Source organism: Gaeumannomyces tritici (genome assembly GCF_000145635.1).
Source record: "Gaeumannomyces tritici R3-111a-1 unplaced genomic scaffold supercont2.1, whole genome shotgun sequence".
NCBI classification, from domain to species: Eukaryota; Fungi; Ascomycota; class Sordariomycetes; order Magnaporthales; family Magnaporthaceae; genus Gaeumannomyces; species Gaeumannomyces tritici.
In genome coordinates, this window is record NW_008804545.1 from 4,577,154 (window position 1) to 4,593,158 (window position 16,005).

At 60.4% G+C, this 16,005-nt stretch overlaps 5 protein-coding genes across 6 annotated transcripts; 4 read left to right on the top strand and 1 right to left on the bottom strand.

Annotated features, from left to right (window-relative positions):
* The first annotated feature begins 1 nt into the window (after position 1).
* GGTG_01440 (diacylglycerol O-acyltransferase) lies at positions 2–2,483 on the top strand. The gene has a single exon (XM_009219206.1). It carries the CDS (start codon positions 223–225, stop codon positions 1,693–1,695), a length of 1,473 nt encoding a protein of 490 aa, XP_009217470.1. The 5' UTR covers positions 2–222; the 3' UTR covers positions 1,696–2,483.
* GGTG_01441 lies at positions 2,056–6,259 on the bottom strand (the record flags this gene model as incomplete). 2 transcript variants are annotated; one of them, XM_009219208.1, is made up of 3 exons in its annotated part: positions 2,056–3,700; positions 3,773–3,934; positions 4,139–6,259. In XM_009219208.1, the coding sequence occupies 3 exons, from the start codon at positions 5,466–5,468 to the stop codon at positions 3,183–3,185; spliced, it is 2,010 nt and encodes a 669-aa protein (XP_009217472.1). The 2 variants fall into 2 exon arrangements, with proteins under 2 accessions (XP_009217472.1, XP_009217471.1); XM_009219207.1 differs by having other exon boundaries at positions 3,183–3,700; positions 3,773–5,468.
* GGTG_01442 (hypothetical protein) lies at positions 5,754–6,818 on the top strand (the record flags this gene model as incomplete). The annotated part of the gene is made up of 4 exons (XM_009219209.1): positions 5,754–5,936; positions 6,014–6,130; positions 6,226–6,358; positions 6,453–6,818. The coding sequence occupies 3 exons, from the start codon at positions 5,754–5,756 to the stop codon at positions 6,355–6,357; spliced, it is 432 nt and encodes a 143-aa protein (XP_009217473.1). The 3' UTR covers position 6,358; positions 6,453–6,818.
* Positions 6,819–7,667: 849 nt separating this feature from the next.
* On the top strand, positions 7,668–10,715 carry GGTG_01443 (septation protein SUN4). Its single transcript, XM_009219210.1, has 4 exons — positions 7,668–8,101; positions 8,215–8,460; positions 8,601–9,943; positions 10,018–10,715. Exons 3-4 carry the CDS (start codon positions 8,705–8,707, stop codon positions 10,066–10,068), a joined length of 1,290 nt encoding a protein of 429 aa, XP_009217474.1. The 5' UTR covers positions 7,668–8,101; positions 8,215–8,460; positions 8,601–8,704; the 3' UTR covers positions 10,069–10,715.
* A 584-nt stretch (positions 10,716–11,299) lies between these two features.
* GGTG_01444 (hypothetical protein) lies at positions 11,300–15,946 on the top strand (the record flags this gene model as incomplete). The annotated part of the gene is made up of 2 exons (XM_009219211.1): positions 11,300–15,183; positions 15,259–15,946. 2 exons carry the CDS (start codon positions 11,300–11,302, stop codon positions 15,944–15,946), a joined length of 4,572 nt encoding a protein of 1,523 aa, XP_009217475.1.
* Between the last annotated feature and the right edge of the window lie 59 nt (positions 15,947–16,005).

Here is a 16,005-nt window from a genome sequence, read left to right on the forward strand (position 1 = left end):
GCCCTATCGGAGCTAGTGCTACGTCATCACATGCTCGTCGCATCCCATAGCAAATCAACGCGATGCCAGAGCGCGCCCGCCACTTGGCTCATTCCAAAACCGACCCTTTTCCATGCCCTCACCCACCAGTACAGCTTTACAGCACAGTACACCAGAGACGCCCATCTGCACATCCAACAGCCGGCTGTCTTCATTTGATGCCTATTTTGCACGCCGCCGACCATGGCAGCCGGACCACGAACGCCTAGCAACGGGAACCGCGCAGGCGGGGAGGAACCAAGGCTGGAATTGAAGGACGAGGACTTTCCCGCCCTCCCCCCGGCGCCCGCGTCGCCCGCCGCCAGCCCGCCGGCGAGCACGACGGTGGCGGGTAGCCCCGGGCGCAAGGACGGGGCCTACGCAAAAGACTCGTCCTCCGAGGGCGGCGGCCCCTGGGCCCGCCAGCCCAGCAACAGCAGCAGCAACCGCCCAGCCAGGAAAAAAAGCCACCACCACGGCCATCCTGGCCGCCACGGCAAGCGCTCGACCGCCGCCGTGGCCAAACGCGGCGTCCGGGGCCGCGGCTCGCCCGGGTCCTCTGTGGGCTTCGGCGACGACCTGGACGAGCGGTCGTCGTCGTCGGACGACGAGGACTCGGAGGAGGACGAGCGGCAGCGCGGCTGGAGGATACGGCTGGCGCCCTGGAACACGCCGCTGCACCGCCGGCTGCAGACGGCCGTGGTGCTCCTGCACTGCCTGGGCATGGGCCTCACCTTCTCGTTCTTCTGCTTCCTCTGCACCATGCCGTTGCTCTGGCCCGTCCTCGTCGCCTACTACTTCGTCTACGTCTACCTCTCCCAGGCCGGGACCGACGGCAGGACGGGCCGCCGCGTCGACTGGCTGCGCAGGTCGCGGCTCTGGGTCCACTTTGCAAACTACTTCCCCGCCAGGCTGCACAAGACGGCCGACCTGCCGCCCACGCGCAAGTACATATTCGCCGTCCACCCGCACGGTATCATCTCGCACGGCGCCTGGGCCGCCTTCGCGACCGAGGCCCTCGGCTTCTCGGCCAAGTTCCCAGGCGTCACCAACAGCCTCCTGACACTCAACGGCAACTTCAAGACGCCCTTCTACCGCGAGTACCTGCTCGCCATGGGCCTGCTGTCCGTCTCCAAGGAGTCCATCACCAACGCCCTGACCAGAGGCGGCGTCGACGGCGAGGGCATGGGCAACGCCGTCTCCATCGTCGTCGGCGGCGCCCGCGAGGCCCTCGAGGGCCAGCCCCGCACCATGCGCCTCATCATCGAGCGCCGCGGCTTCTGCCGCATGGCCATCCGCACCGGCGCCGACCTGGTGCCCGTCCTCGCCTTTGGCGAGAACGACCTGTACGCCCAGTGGGGGCCCCGCGACCACCCGTGGTTCCACAGCATGCAGAAGAAGGCCCTCGCCCTCCTCGGCTTCTCCGTCCCCGTGCTGCAGGGTCGGGGGGTGTTCAACTACGACTTTGGCATCCTCCCCCACCGCCGCCCCCTCAACGTCGTCGTCGGCGCCCCCATCAAGGTCCGCCAGGAGGGCCGCGGCGCCGACGACCTCGAGCGCGAGACGGAGAACCTGCACAGGATTTACGTCCAGAGCCTCGAGGACCTGTATCACCGCTACAAGGACGTCTACTTTAAGAACCGTAAGGAGGAGCTTGTCTTTGTGGATCGGAAATGAGCCCCGCTCCCCTCTTTTGGCTATTATTTTCTTGTCTACTTTGTAACAACATACCCTGTGGTTTTATCCCCCGTTTTTTTTTTTACGTCCTTTCTTTATTTTTTACCGGCACTTCCATTTTGTCCGTAACGTTGGGCGAGGATGAAAATCGGATCTAGACTATGCTCATGGGCGCCTGCTAAACAAAACCTTGAAGTAAGCACACTGGATACAGACCTAGCACCGATTTTTCTTTTTGGCGTAATGAGAGAGAGGCCCATTAGAGGATACGGCGATGCGAGAATTTCAGACACTGGCAATGCAACATCCCTCCGCGTGGGCGTCTGTGTAAGAGGTCCATTATGATCACCGGGCGACACTCTTGGAGGTTTAAAGTCTACCACCAAAGAAGACTACAACACAATATGAAAAAGGGCAGTGGCCATCAGCAGGTGCGCGTCCTTGATGGGTAACGAGGCAGTGAGTGCTGCCGGCTGGTGATGGGTAAATATAATACACTTTGTTCGGCCCAGATTCACCCCTTGAACAAACAAAGGTGTTAGCGAGCGCGAGAGAAAGGCAAGAAAAAAATGACCAAGGACGATGGTAGCCAAGGGAAGGAACGCAGGCAGGCAGCCGTCATGAAAGCATAAAGAGTCGACATCTAGGAAAAGGGAAAAAAAAAAGAAGGTAAAAGAGAGAAAGAAGTTGAAGAAATGACGAGCACAAAAAACCTCCGAGGCCGCTTCTCTCTATCTTTCCCAATAATTCTTTTCCCCGCCCTTCCTCTCCCTGATGCAAGATGGACAAACACCCCGTGGCACACACGGGCTGGTGAAACGAAGGAAGCGCAGCAAGTGAAAAAATAATGCTTTAAAACGAGCCAGATGAGCTGGTAAAAAAAAAAAAAAATGGAGATAGATCCAGGGATCTAGGACTGGCCTAGGTAGACAGGCGAGCGGGCACGGAGCCTGGCCTGTTACAGCTGTCTTGGCCAGCCACCAAAATCTGTGCTGCTTTTTTTTTGGTTCTTTTTCCTCTTTCCCGTGTCCTTTTCCTTTTTCTCTCTTCGAGAATGGTTGCTCTTGTCCCCGTGGAGGTCGGCCCAACGGGTGACCCACCCGTTCGATTGTTTAGGCAATGTTAGCAAAGCAACGTTCCCATCCGTCGGGTCCTCACCACCCCCTGGTCACTTTTTCCTTCCCTTCCCCCAGTTACGTCTTAGAATATATGTCGGGGCAGTCAAGGTACCGATGCGAATCGGAAGCATTGCTGCCCGTCGGTTCGTCATGGAGAATTACATTAGAAACAGACAGCGAGCGCCAAGCAAAGACTCTGGTTGTCAAGGATGGGGCAGCCTCCCCTCCTTCTCCTCGAGTCCCCCGTCTCGTGTGTCTGGAGTGGATCTGGTTTTCTCGTGAGCCAATACATCGTGGAGGCTCTCGTGGGCACGCCCAAATGGCCTGGCATATCTTGACCTGGGATGTACGTGCACATGGCGGCAGGTGTTATTCTTTGGCGAGCGCTTCTGCTACCACCTCCTGTGGCGACTGCACTGGCTGCGCTGGCTGCGCTTGCGGCGGCTCGAGCTGTAGCTGAGGCGACTGCAGCTGTTGGACATCGTGCAGCTGCTGGGTATCAGGTTCGCTGCGACGGCTGGTCATCGCCGGCTCGTTCCGCGAGGTGGCCAGCTGCTGGCGGAGGAAGCCCACTTCCTCGCTGAGTTGCGCCATCTTGGTATCCTGGTACAAAACCTGACTTTCCAGGGCTGACTTGGCAGCCTCGAGGCCGGCCGTGCGTTCCAGGAGCTGCTTTATCATCGCCTCCCACTTGGCGTCCACCGAGTGGATGTAGGCCCAGAGGCCGTCGTCGCCCGAGGCAAACAGGTTTGCCGAGTTGTCTCCGCTGCCGCCGTTCTGGCTGTGGCCCAGGCCGCTGGATGCTCTAGAGTGCGCACCCGTTGCGGCCTGGTGGTTGACGCCGCCAGATGGTGGCGCGGACCCGATAGCGGTGGATGCAGGGGCGCCTACTTGTGTCGGGGTTGAACTAATGTGAGCGACTGTGTGTGGCATTTCTGTGTTGAAGTATAACGGCGTACCTTGAGCGCTACCAGGTTCTTGCCGCCGGCCGTACGCCTGGGCCATCTGGGCCGTGGTACTGGGTGAGCGTTGGTTGCTCGAGTTGGCTTGCGCCGCCTCGTGGCCAAGCTGGGCGGCAAGAGCGCTTCCCGGGCTGAGCGCTTTGGGGCTTTCGGTCATGGCTTCAAGATTGGCAGATGAGCTTCCTGGACCTAGCTCGAGAGCGCCTGAAGGGGTGTGATCCGACGTTGAATAGTCTTGCGGGCTTCCGCCACTACTCGGTGTGGGACCGAATGTTGCCACAACTGCGCTGGCGGTCGTGGCGTCCGAGAGAAGCGCAGGACTAGGAAAGACAAAGTAAAATTCGGACTCGGGTGAATACAAACCTCCAGTGGTTCCCTGCCTCGCCATGGCTGACGGATACGCCCGTGCGTGAGCGCCGAAGCCGTCGGGGGCGGATGCGACGGGGTGTTGGGCTTTGACTCCGGCCGACAGGCTGAGGCGCCTCCGGTCCTCCTCTGTCATGTCCGCCTCGCCCGTGTCGTACAAGACGCCCGACATTACGCTGTCGTCGCCCTCGGGGACTGCCGATTCGTCGTATTCCTCGGCGCCGAAGCTGCCCATGCTGGCGCGCCGGCCGGCGCAGCCACCGGCTCCCTTGGCGTGGCGAGCCAGGGCGTCGCCGCGCGCAAACTTGCGGTCGCATTTGGGGCAGATGTGCGGCTTCTCACCAGTATGCAGCTTGCTGTGCCGCTTCAGGTCGTGCAGGCGGCGGAAGCGCATCTGACATGTGTCGCAGGCGTATGGCTTCTCCTGGCTGTGCGTGAGGAGATGGCTCTTGAGGTTGTGGTGGCGAGTGAAGACCGTGTCGCAGCAAGGGCACTTGTGCTTCTTGGATGAGGGCGAGCGCGGCACGGCATCAGGATGCTGAGACGACGTCATCGGAAGGCTCATGCCGCGTTGCGGAGGCGCTGGCGCGCCCATGGAAACGTTGGGTGGCAGGATGCCGGGGTATGAGTAGGCCGTGTTCTTGTCCTGCGTCTGGGCGTCGGGCTGGGCGATGAAGCTGCCCTGAGGTTGGTCGTTCCGCTGATCGATATCCATGGGAGCAGGGCTGTCGACGACTTGTGCCGTAGTGCCGTCCAGGGGCTGGCTCGTCGGCAGGGCACCCGCGCTCGCTTCGGTCGGGGGCTCTGGCTTCGGGAGCGCCTGAGGCGCCGGCGCGACGACCTCGGTGGTTGGTTTACTGTTGATCAAGCCGGGCGACGTTGGCGGGGCGGCCGCGGGTGCGGGCGCGTCGGGGACATCCTGCGCACGGCTCATGGCCATAGTGGCCGACATGAGGACGTCCAGCACCCTATGGCTCGGATTGTCGCTGATGCCAGCCGCCTGCCTGGCCTCCTCGGCTTTGCGAATGCGCTCCTCCTCGTCGGCCAGGGCGCCGGTCAGCGGCGCGGGGGAATGTCTTGACGCCAGCCCGAGCCGCTGGACCTTGGACGGCGAGAGGTCGGGGTTGGCGACGACGGCGGCGGCGGAAGGAGGCGAGGTCGGTGTGGCCTCGCGCGGCCTCTTGAGCGAGCCTGGCCGCGGGGCTTCGGACGCGAAGAGGTCGGCGGCGCTTATTGCAGCAGCGGCGGCGGCAGCGGCGGCAGACTGGGTCGCCGGAGGGGTCGCCAAGGGGGCTTCCATCGCGACGGGGCCCTTTTCTGAAGCCATGGCGGTAGCGCGGTGCCGTGACGCGATTGGGATTGATCGCGGAGGGCTGTAGCAGACAGGCTATGGCGCGCAGCAGCAGCAGGCAACGGGCACTACAGTCAGGCTCCTTGGACCCGTCGCCGCGCGATTCGCATCGTTCGGCGACGGACAGATGGGGATGTGGCTGGAGCCGTGGCGAGAGTCGTGACGGAACGGAGCCAGTGTGCAATGCGCTTGCCGATGGCGAGCACGCTCTCGAGACGGGGTTGATGCAGCGGGGTTCACGGGGATGCCACGAGGCCAGCGATGGCCGGGCCTGTGCAATTTGCAGGATTTGGGAGTCTCCGCGCCGTCCGGGGGTTCCGCGAGGTGCAGGCCTGGGTGTCTGCAGGGTCGAGTGTGGATGAGGCAGCAGAGAGGCTGAGAATATCGAGGCAGGAACAGAGGGGGCAGTTAGACGAAAAAGCCTGCTGCGCCTCCGAAGCACAAGTGGGTCCTCCGGCGGTGGGAATGCGCAGGCCCACACTTTTGCTGTGGCTAGGCTGCACTTCTGTCCAGCTACACAGTCTCCTGTTCTGCTGTACATAATCCGTCCGCCGCCGTCCCCGCCGCGCCTCCAGCTCCAGGTCGGTACCTTGAGACCTCGAGACCTTGAGACCTTGAGCATCTACCCCTTGCTCGAGGTAGGTACCTCGCTGACAATGGTGACGGCAGCTCCAGGGAGGCGCGTGTTACCGTCTGTTTCCGGCTGAGCACCACCCATACTGTGTGAATACAGAGCTGTGGGTGGATGGAGGATGAGCATTTTACACATGCGGGCGCGCCGTCGACCGCCGCAGTCAGTCGAGGCGCCAACAGAGCCCGCCTGGCAAATGTGGCCAGGCAGCTCCCAGCCACCGCCTTCCAGTGACGTCTGTCTGCCCATAACACACCTTTCCCGACGCGTTACCGCGTTACCTGCCGGCGGGGCTGTGTCTCAAGCTGACCATGCCGCCTACGCCAAAGCAGCCAGTGTAACGGTAGGTTACTGTCTAGCCCGTCGTATCTCGAGTCGCTGGCTGAGCTCAGGGGATGTTCTCGACGGTGCAACCAATCACTCGACACCAAACTCCCCGCTGCCGTTGGTGTGTGTAAGGGCGGAGCGGCCGACTTTGTCTGACAGGAATTGTGACGGCCCCCATTTGACCCAATCTCCTATGGCGTCATTCCCTCACGCAGACGGAACCCATACCGCTCGATACGCGCTTCTGGTTGCTGGAGGGGGTGTGGGGGAGCGGTCGTCCCGAGCAGCCTGGGCGACACTGGAGAGCCAGAGGCCTCTGCTCGGTGCTTCAAATACATGACCTCCTCTTGATCGCAGCCCGAACCTGCGCGTGTGAATGGGCGAGCGTGCAAGCTGAGCCAACACCTTTGAGCCACCTATCACGACGCAGAGATCGGGATCGGGATGCCTTCCAGCCCTTGCGGCGACCCAACCGCCAAGTGTGATTTCATTGGCTGGTGTGATGCAGGTCTATTCTGCCGAGGTGTTCTTGCACGAAGAGGCTGGTGCTCAAAACAGGCAGCTCTCTATCTGTCTGTGGCTTCGGGGCTTCGAAGTTGGAGAGGCTTCTCCTTTGGTGCCCATAATTCCCCATTTGCCGCAGCTTCTTTGTCGTGTCGAAAGGAGGGTTGTGTGCACCCCGCCTGTCCTCTCAATTAGGATCTCCCCATCACTTATGCGCCACCGTCGTGGCAACGGGTTCGCTGGCACTGAGGGTGTTGAAATCGATCAAGTAGTAGCACAACACGACAGGAGTTTGCAGACCCGGCAGCCGAGGGGGAGAAGGGGAAACGCAAGATGCTCTGATTCCATAACAACCCTTCAGGACGGCTTTCTGATGCTCGCCGACACACAACCCGATCCAAGGCCACGCCGTCTTTCTGCAAAGCTCCTGCCAAGGGTTTACCATCTTGGCTCCAATCTCCTTGCCAGCCACCTACTAGGTAGGTAGCGCAGACGCCTGCCTCGCTCTCTTCGCTGCGACTCTGCCAGAGTTGGGCAGGATACCATCGCCAACACAACAGCCAAGCAGCCGGAGAAAGGGGTAATTGGCGCCGAGACCAAATGGGGTGGGCCGCAAACAGCGCCTTTGAGCACACAGCCACACCACCCCACACCGTAAATAGCAGGGGAAATGGATCTTTATCGGCGGCAGTCAGACCAGGAACGCTCCCGCCCAGAAGCCGCCAAAAGAGCTGGATCCACCCCCGAAAAAGGGGGGCGTTTAAGCTAGGACGGGAGAAAGCAAAGGCCCATTCAAGGTGACCGGATGGCGCATGCGATAGAGAAGGCGCGCCCGTCTAGACTATCGCCAGAGCCAAAACGGCAGAAAGAAGAGAAAGAGGGCAACGAAAGGGGTTAGACCGTCTCCGCTGGTCAAAGATCACGGGTCACGCCAGACTGGAACGGAAGGGAAGAGCACGATGCCGCCGTTCACGATTGAGGTCTCTTAGTGTTGCATGCCAGTCTCGAGTTGGGCGGGCAAAGCACCAGTCCGCTTCCTTGGAAGCACTCAAAAGGCACAACAAGACCCTCGTCGGGCCAAGAGCATCCCGCGCTGGCTTTTATCTCGTAATTGGCCTCATCAATCCATACCCACAAACGGCACATCGTAGGCTCACCTCATTTCATTTGGTTGGATAGCGGCAAGAGCTCCTGGGCAAGAGACCCCTGTCAGGCGCCTCCCCTGCCCAGCCGGGGCGCAATTTCGCTAATTCAAAGCAGGTTCTCATGGTGGCCAGCGCGCCCTTCTAGCTTGATCAAAACTCCCTTCCCGACCGCCGTCTGCACATCCACTCTGGACCTCTTCACCACACCACGCTGCTCACCCAACAGAGGTTTCCCTCTATCACGCTCTTTTGAGACCGCGGACAGGCCAACCAACTATTACGCTCTTTTTCTCTACCAGTCTCGACGCTCGTTTTCTCACTTCGTTGCAAGGACAGGGCCGTCATCTCGTCCTTTTCCAAGGTAAGCCGTGCCGCCGCAACGGGCTCGCCCTGATGTCCATGCCCTTGCCTGATGTGTGGTTGTCGAGGTGTGGGCTCGCTGTACTGGACTGGGTCCCCTTTTCCGCCTTCGCACACCGCTAACATGAGTTATCTGGGAAGATCTTTGTGACAAGAACCTGTGGCTCTGACACAGCAGCCTTATCGACTCGTCCGATATTGGATCACCTCGAATCAGAATCCCTAATTCACACCCTACCTTCGCAATGAAGGGGATCACGCAGTTCGCCCTCGCGGCCTCCCTGGTTGCAGGAACCCAGGCCTCGCACCAGCACCACCGCCACCACCACGCTAAGCGCGTGATCGAGAACCTCGAGAAGCGCACTCCCGAGGTCGTCACCACCTATGTCGAGGGCCCCGTCGTTGCCGTGTACGAGCTCGACGGTAAGGTCGTCGAGGAGGGGAAGGCCAAGGCTGGTCTTGCCGACGGTCTTTACTCGGTTATCGGCGAGACCACACCGACCTTCACCCCGCCGCCGCCTCCCCCGCCCAAGACCACTTCGGCGAAGCCCACCACCTCGTCCACCTCGCAGGCGGCGCAGTTCTTCGAGCAAAAGGCCTCGCCGTCTCCCGAGCCCAAGACGAGCGCCCCGGCTCCCGTCTCGTCGAGCCCCAGCGTTGGTTCCGGCTCTGGCTCTGGCTCGGGTGCCACTGGCCTCGATGCCGACTTCCCCAGCGGCAAGCTTGACTGCAGCTCCCTCCCAACCCAGTACGGTGCCCAGTCCGTCCCTTGGCTCGGCCTGGACGGCTGGCTCAGCTTCCAGCAGCCCGACGACAAGAAGTGGATCCCCGGTGTTATGATCAACACCATCCACCAGCCCATCTCGGGTGGTTGCCCCAAGGGCGCCTTCTGCGCGTATGCCTGCCCCAACGGCTACCAGAAGACGCAGTGGCCCACGTCGTCGCAGGGGTCCACCGGCCAGTCTATTGGTGGTCTGTGGTGTAACGAGAACGGCAAGCTTGAGCTTACCCGCCCTGAGTTCCCCCAGCTGTGCCAGAAGGGTGCCGGCGGCGTCTTTGTCCAGAACAAACTCGATGACGTGGCCAACGTCTGCCAGACCAACTACCCCGGTGACGAGAAGATGTCGATTGCCACCGAGACCAAGCCGGGCGGCAAGTACGAGCTCATGAACCCGGACGCGAAGACGTCGTACTGGTGGAAGAACTCCCCGACCAGCGCTCAGTACTACCTCAACAACGAGGGTGTCGACGTCGAGAACTCTTGCACCTGGAAGAGCTCCAAGTACCCCGACTCTGCCGGAAACTGGTCCCCTGCCAACCTCGGCGTCGGCAAGGACATCCACGGCATCACCTACATCTCCATCTTCTGGAACCAACCTACCAGCAGCGCCAAGCTCAACTACAACGTCGAGATCACGGGAGACGTCACCGCCCCCTGCGCGCTGAAGGACGGAAAATTCACCGGCGGCGGCAACGGCTGCACTGTAAGTAACGAGTCGAGGAAGCCGCGGTTTGAAGTACAGAGACGACAAATACTAACCATATGTTTCACACACAGACCGCCATTAGCAAGCCCGGCGGTACCGTCACCGTTGTCTTCAGCAAATAAGCCCCTCTTGGAGGTGGCCCGGCCGTCCTGTGTTGTCTGTGGATGTCTTACTCCTTAGTTTCTTGGTATATCTCGGTGGCATTAGTTGCTTCATCCGCTCTCCCTTTATCGAAACTGTCCTCGGCACACACTTGCGGCTGAAGCCGAGGCGGGGGAGTGGCTCCTTTCCTAAGTCTATTATAATTAGCTGTGCATCCCTTGTATCCTGCATTGGTGATGTCATGGGTTGTATGAGGTCTGGGGTTGATGGAACCCGTGGAGCGTGCTCTCTCGACGTCTCGGGTTGCCGCATTGTACCGCCCACCCTAACCGCAGCCCCTGGATTTTTCGGATTCGGGTGTTTTGGAAGAAGTCGGCTGGTTGCGCGGTCGGAGCCGTGGGTTGTTCTCACTCGCATCGCCCTGCTCTCCCCAACCCTGTGTCCCTGTAGGGTCGCCAAGGTGCTTATTTACCTAGTTGCTAATTGTCATTTGCTCGTCCAAAAGCATTCTTCTCGATATTGTGCAGGGAGCTGGGGTTTGCCCATGCGAGAGCTCCTTTTGTCTATAGCACCTGCTTCGAACTCTCCACAAACTTAAATATGTATCCGAGTACCACCTACGTACATACCTACCTATTTAATCAAATGCTGTACCGACGGAGATGCGCCCTACTTGTCCCACCACGTAGTGTGACTGGTGAGATTTTTCGGCAGAATGCATGCAATTCTTCAATTGGCCCGCTGGGTGTGAATGAATGATGGTTTGACAGGCGGGGGCGCTTTGGGCGAACTCGGATTTCACAGTGTGGCTGACGGCTCGATTGGAACACCTGTCGCAGTGGCGAGCCTCAAAGGGGTGGTCCGGCAGAGCGGGCGGCGGGCTGAGGACAGCGCACAGTGTGCAGGAGTCGGGTGAGTCGGCCACAGCACAGGCTCCATACACTTGCAGCACAGCTCCCAAGCTCCCAAGCCGCGCGTTGCTGCTATCAAACACCATCCAGGTCGCAGCCTGTCAGTCCTGAGACGGCTGGAATCCGACAATAGCATCATCGCCTCCTTCCACACATCCCTTCTATCCTCTTCTTTTCCACACACTCTCTCCCACTCACCCACCTTGCGCACCGGTTTCCGCGCTGCGCCGGGAATCGACCACCCCACATCAGCTACCTGTCCCCCTCTGCGCCGCCTGCTATCCCGCCCAGCCGCGGTCGCCCGCTTCATGAGCGTCCCTACATCGCAGCCGCAACAACCATGAGGGGGGCACGGGGGGCACTACAGGCCGTGGTCCTGTTGGCGGCGCTCTTGATGAGACCTCTCCTAGCAACAGCAGCCGACGGCCCGACGTTCCACAAGACGGCGCTCGAGCACCCCCCATACAACCTGAACTATTTCGAGGACTCGGATGTGGTCCTGTTCCAGGATGAGCGCAGCGGCACCATCTTCCGCAGCGACGATGCCGGCTCGACCTGGCACCCGGTCAAGGACATCGAGGCCGGCAGGGCCGTCCAGCTTGTCATGCACGCATACGACCCCCAGCGAGCCTTTGTACTGACCGATGGCATTCACCACTACAAGACCACAGACCGCGGAAAATCGTGGCAGTCGTTCCTGGCCGACACCGAGATGAGCATCTACCGCGGCGAGGTGCTCAACTTCCATGCCGGCGACCCGGACAGCATCATCTTCAACGGCATGGACTGCCGCAAGTCGCTGTTTTGCGAAGAGGTCGCCATGTACACCACCGACGGCTTCCGCTCCGACGCAAAGTTCCTGCGCGGCTCCACCAGGGGATGCTGGTGGGCAAAGTCCTCCAAGATGTTCGCGACGGGCGACGACGAGATGGACAAGCAGCGCGCCCTCTGCATCGTCGCCGACGCACTGTCCATGTACAAGCAGGATCAGCGCCTCCTGGTCTCAGACAACTACTTCAGCGCCGCCAAGGCCGACGGCGTCATCCAGGAGTTCGAGCCCAATCTAGACACGAACCAGCCGGTCCAGGGTATCATCAACGTCGCCGCCGTCAAGAAGTTTCTGCTCGTGGCCGCCAACTCCAAAAACACGGACGAGATGGCGCTGTTCGTCACCGACGACGCCAAAAAATGGCACAGAGCCGTCTTTCCCACCGACCACAAGCTCAACCAGGAGGCGTACACGGTGCTCGAAAGCACAAACTACAGCATCCAGATAGACGTCATGACGACGCACCGCTCGAACCCCATGGGCGTCCTGCTTACTAGCAACTCCAACGGCACTTATTTCACCCGCAACATGGAGCACACGAACCGCAACCACCGCGGCCACGTCGACTTTGAAAAGATCTCGGGCATCCAGGGAGTCTTCCTCGTGAACAAGGTTGCCAATGCGGACGAGGTCGCAAAGGACCGCAGCGTGAAGAAGAAGGTCGTGACCGAGATCACGTTTGACGACGGCAGGACCTTCGAATCCGTCACGGCCGACAAGGAGAAGCTCCACCTGCACTCGGTCACCGATCTCGACAACGTCGGCCGCGTCTTCTCCAGCCCGGCTCCGGGCCTGGTCATGGCCAACGGCAACACAGGCGACCACCTGGGGAAGCTCGAGGACTCGAGCCTGTACATATCGGACAACGCCGGCGTGTCATGGATCAAGGGCCCCAAGGGTCCTCACAAGTACGAGTTTGGCGATCAGGGTTCCGTTCTGGTGGCTGTCCGAGACGGCGATCACGTCGACGAGATCACCTACTCGCTCAACCACGGCAAGGACTGGAAGACGGCCAAGCTGCCCGACGGCATCAAGCTCAATCCGGGCTTTTTGACCACAACCCAGGACTCTACGAGCCTCAAGTTCATCCTTGTGGGACAGGATAGCTCGCGCAAGTTTTACATCATCGCCATCGACTTTGACGGCCTGCACGAAGCAACCTGCAAAGATGGCGACATGGAAGAGTGGTTCGCCAGGGTCGACGACAAGGGCAAGCCGACATGCATCATGGGCCACACTCAAAAGTACCGCCGGCGGAAGAAGGATGCCGAGTGTTTCATCAAGCAGGAGTTCAAGGACCCCGTCGCGGAGATGACGCAGTGCGACTGTGCTGACCAGGACTTTGAATGCGACTACAACTTCAAGCGAAATGGCGACAAGTGCGAGGCCAGCGGGCCGGTGGCCGCCCCCAAGGACGCATGCAAGAACGCCAAGCCGGATGACGTGTTCAAGGGGTCGTCGGGCTGGCGCAAGATTCCCGGTGACGACTGCAAGAGGGTGGACGGGAAGCAAAAGGACGAGCAGGTCGAGCACAAGTGCAAAGACTCGACGGCGCCTCCTGTGTCGAAGCCGAGCGGCAAGATCAAGTCTACCAAGGGGGACTTTGAGGGGGAATTCACCACCTTTGAGAAGTACTATCTGGAGAAGGGCGACGATAGCCAGGACACGGACGAGACTATCGTTGCCAGGCCACTCAACATGGAGAACAGGAAGGGCGGTCCGGTCTTTTTGACTACCGACCATGGCAAGACTTGGAAGCAGCCTGCGGCGCTCAAGGGCGAGGGTTTCTGGACCATCTTGAGGCACCATTACTTCAAGGAGATGGCATTCTTCATCAAGGAGTCGGGCGAGGTGACGTACACGGCCGACCGCGGTCTTCACTTCCACGAGTTCAAGGCACCGAACCCGGTCGACACCACGCTTGGTAACTCTCCGCTGGTCTTCCACCCGGACAGGAAGGACTGGCTGATCTGGCTCGGTAAGAAGTGCGAGAAGAAGACCAAGGAGTGCTACATTGAGGCTTCCCTGTCAGAGGACCGAGGGGACAACTGGAAATCGATCAAGCGTTACGCACAAAGGTGCGAATTCACGGGGGCGAGCCAGTACCGCTGGCGCGACAACCGACAGATCCTGTGCCTGGTCAAGTCGCGCGAGGGCTCAGAGGCTAGCATCCCGCTCGACCTCATGTGGAGCGACGACTTCTTCAAGGAGGACAAGGTGGTGCAGAAGAACGTCAAGGACTTTGCGACCATGGCCGAGTTCATCGTGGCGGCGGCCGAAGTCAAGCTGGACAAGGACAAGGACCAGACGACGCTGCAGGCGTTTGCGAGTCTGGACGGCAAGACGTATGCGGCGACAAAGTTCCCATACAACTTTGAGCAGACGCACTCAAGCGCCGTGACGGTACTCGACAGCTCGACGCACGCCGTTAACATGTTCGTTCCCACGGTAGCTAAGTCGAACCACAAGTACGGCACCATCATCAAGAGCAACTCCAACGGCACTGAGTACGTTGTGAGCATTTCGGGCGTAAACTGCGACGATCAGTACTACGTCGACTTTGAGAAGATGCTCGGTCTCGAGGGAGTCGCCCTGGTCAACGTGGTGGCCAACCGAGACAAGGTGGACGAGCCCAAGAAGAAGCAGACCAAGATCACGCACAACGACGGCGCCATGTGGGGCTTCCTGCCGCCGCCCAAGAAGGATGCCGAGGGCAAGAACTTCGCTTGCCGGAGTGACAAGGGCGACGAAGGCTGCGCGCTGCACCTCCACGGCTACACGGAGCGCCAAGACCGCCAGAAGACGTACTCGTCGGCGGGCGCGGTTGGTCTCATGCTCGGCATCGGCAACGTAGGCCCGTCGCTTAGCGACGTTAAGAGCGCCGACACTTTTATGACGGCGGACGCCGGCATCTCGTGGACCAATGTCAAGAAGGGCGCCTGGTCGTGGGCGTTTGGAGACCGGGGTTCCATCGTCGTGCTCGTGCCGAAGAAGAAGACCAAGACGGTGTCGTACTCGACGGACGAAGGACGGACGTGGGCTGACTACGAGTTTACGTCGGAGGAGGTCGAGGTCGAGGACATCTCGACGCTCAACTCGGGCGGCTCCAGGAACTTCCTGCTGTGGTGCAAGAAGGGCAAATCAGTCTTCACGGTCAACCTCGACTTCACAGGCCTTAGCAGCGAGGTCTGCAAGTACGACGAGAAGGACGACAGCAAGAGTGACTACTACCTCTGGAAGGCCAGCCACCCGCTGCAGCAGGACGTTTACTGCCTGTTTGGCCACAAGTCGTCGTACCTGCGCAAGAAGACAGACCGGTCCTGCTACAACGGGAACAAGATCCAGCAGTTGCGCAATATCGAGATCTGCGAGTGCACGCGCCAGGACTTTGAATGGTAAGCACTTTTTTTTCTTCATGAGAGGAATCCTTTTGGTGTCATTTTAGCTAACCCACCCCGGCATATATGCAGCGACTTCAACTTCGAGCTCGGAAAGCAAAATGGTTGCCAGCTTGTGCCTGGCTTCCAACCAATGAGCAAGGAAGAATGGTGCACCAAGTACCCGGGTGAGGACGAGTGGTTTGAACCGACGGGCTACCGGCGCATCCCTCTGAGCACGTGCAAAGGGGGCAGGGATCTGGAGAACAGCACGACATCGCACGCGTGCCCAGGACACGAGAAGGAATACGAACAGCGGCACCCGGGGCCCGGCGGCTTCGTCATCTTCCTCATTATACTACTTTCGTTCGGCGGCGCGGGTGCGGTCGGCTGGTGGGTGTTCCAGCGCTGGGAAGCCGGGGGCAGCTTTGGGCAGATCCGGCTGGGCGAGCACCCGTCGGGCGGCGGTCTGCTGGACGCGGACAGCCCCTGGGTCCGGTACCCGGTCGTGGCCGTGTCGGCGACAGTGGCTCTCGTCGGGGCGCTGCCAATGGTGGCGTCGGCCCTGTGGCGGACGGCGACGAGCGCGGCCGAGCGCTGGGGCTTCCCGGGCGGCGCGGGCAGGGGCGCGTACGGAGCCCTGGGTCTAGGCGGCGGGGGAGGCGGCGGGCCCAGGAGGTTCACGACACGGGACAGCTTCGCGCGGGGCACGGGCGACTACGCCGGCCTCGACGAGGACGAGGGCGAGCTCCTCGGGGAAGATAGCGACGAGGAGATATGAGAGCAGTCGGGCGTGCCTGTCTGTCTGTCTGTCTGTCTGTCTCTCTCTCTCTCTCTCTC

What these genes read in the sequence shown, in the direction of transcription:
- GGTG_01443 (XM_009219210.1), top strand. Translation starts at nt 8,705, where the DNA reads ATGAAGGGGATCACGCAGTTCGCCCTCGCGGCCTCCCTGGTTGCAGGA. An exon ending in GCGGCGGCAACGGCTGCACT is followed by an intron (nt 9,944 to 10,017) that starts GTAAGTAACGAG and finishes TTTCACACACAG; the next exon opens with ACCGCCATTAGCAAGCCCGG.
- GGTG_01440 (XM_009219206.1), top strand. Translation starts at nt 223, where the DNA reads ATGGCAGCCGGACCACGAACGCCTAGCAACGGGAACCGCGCAGGCGGG.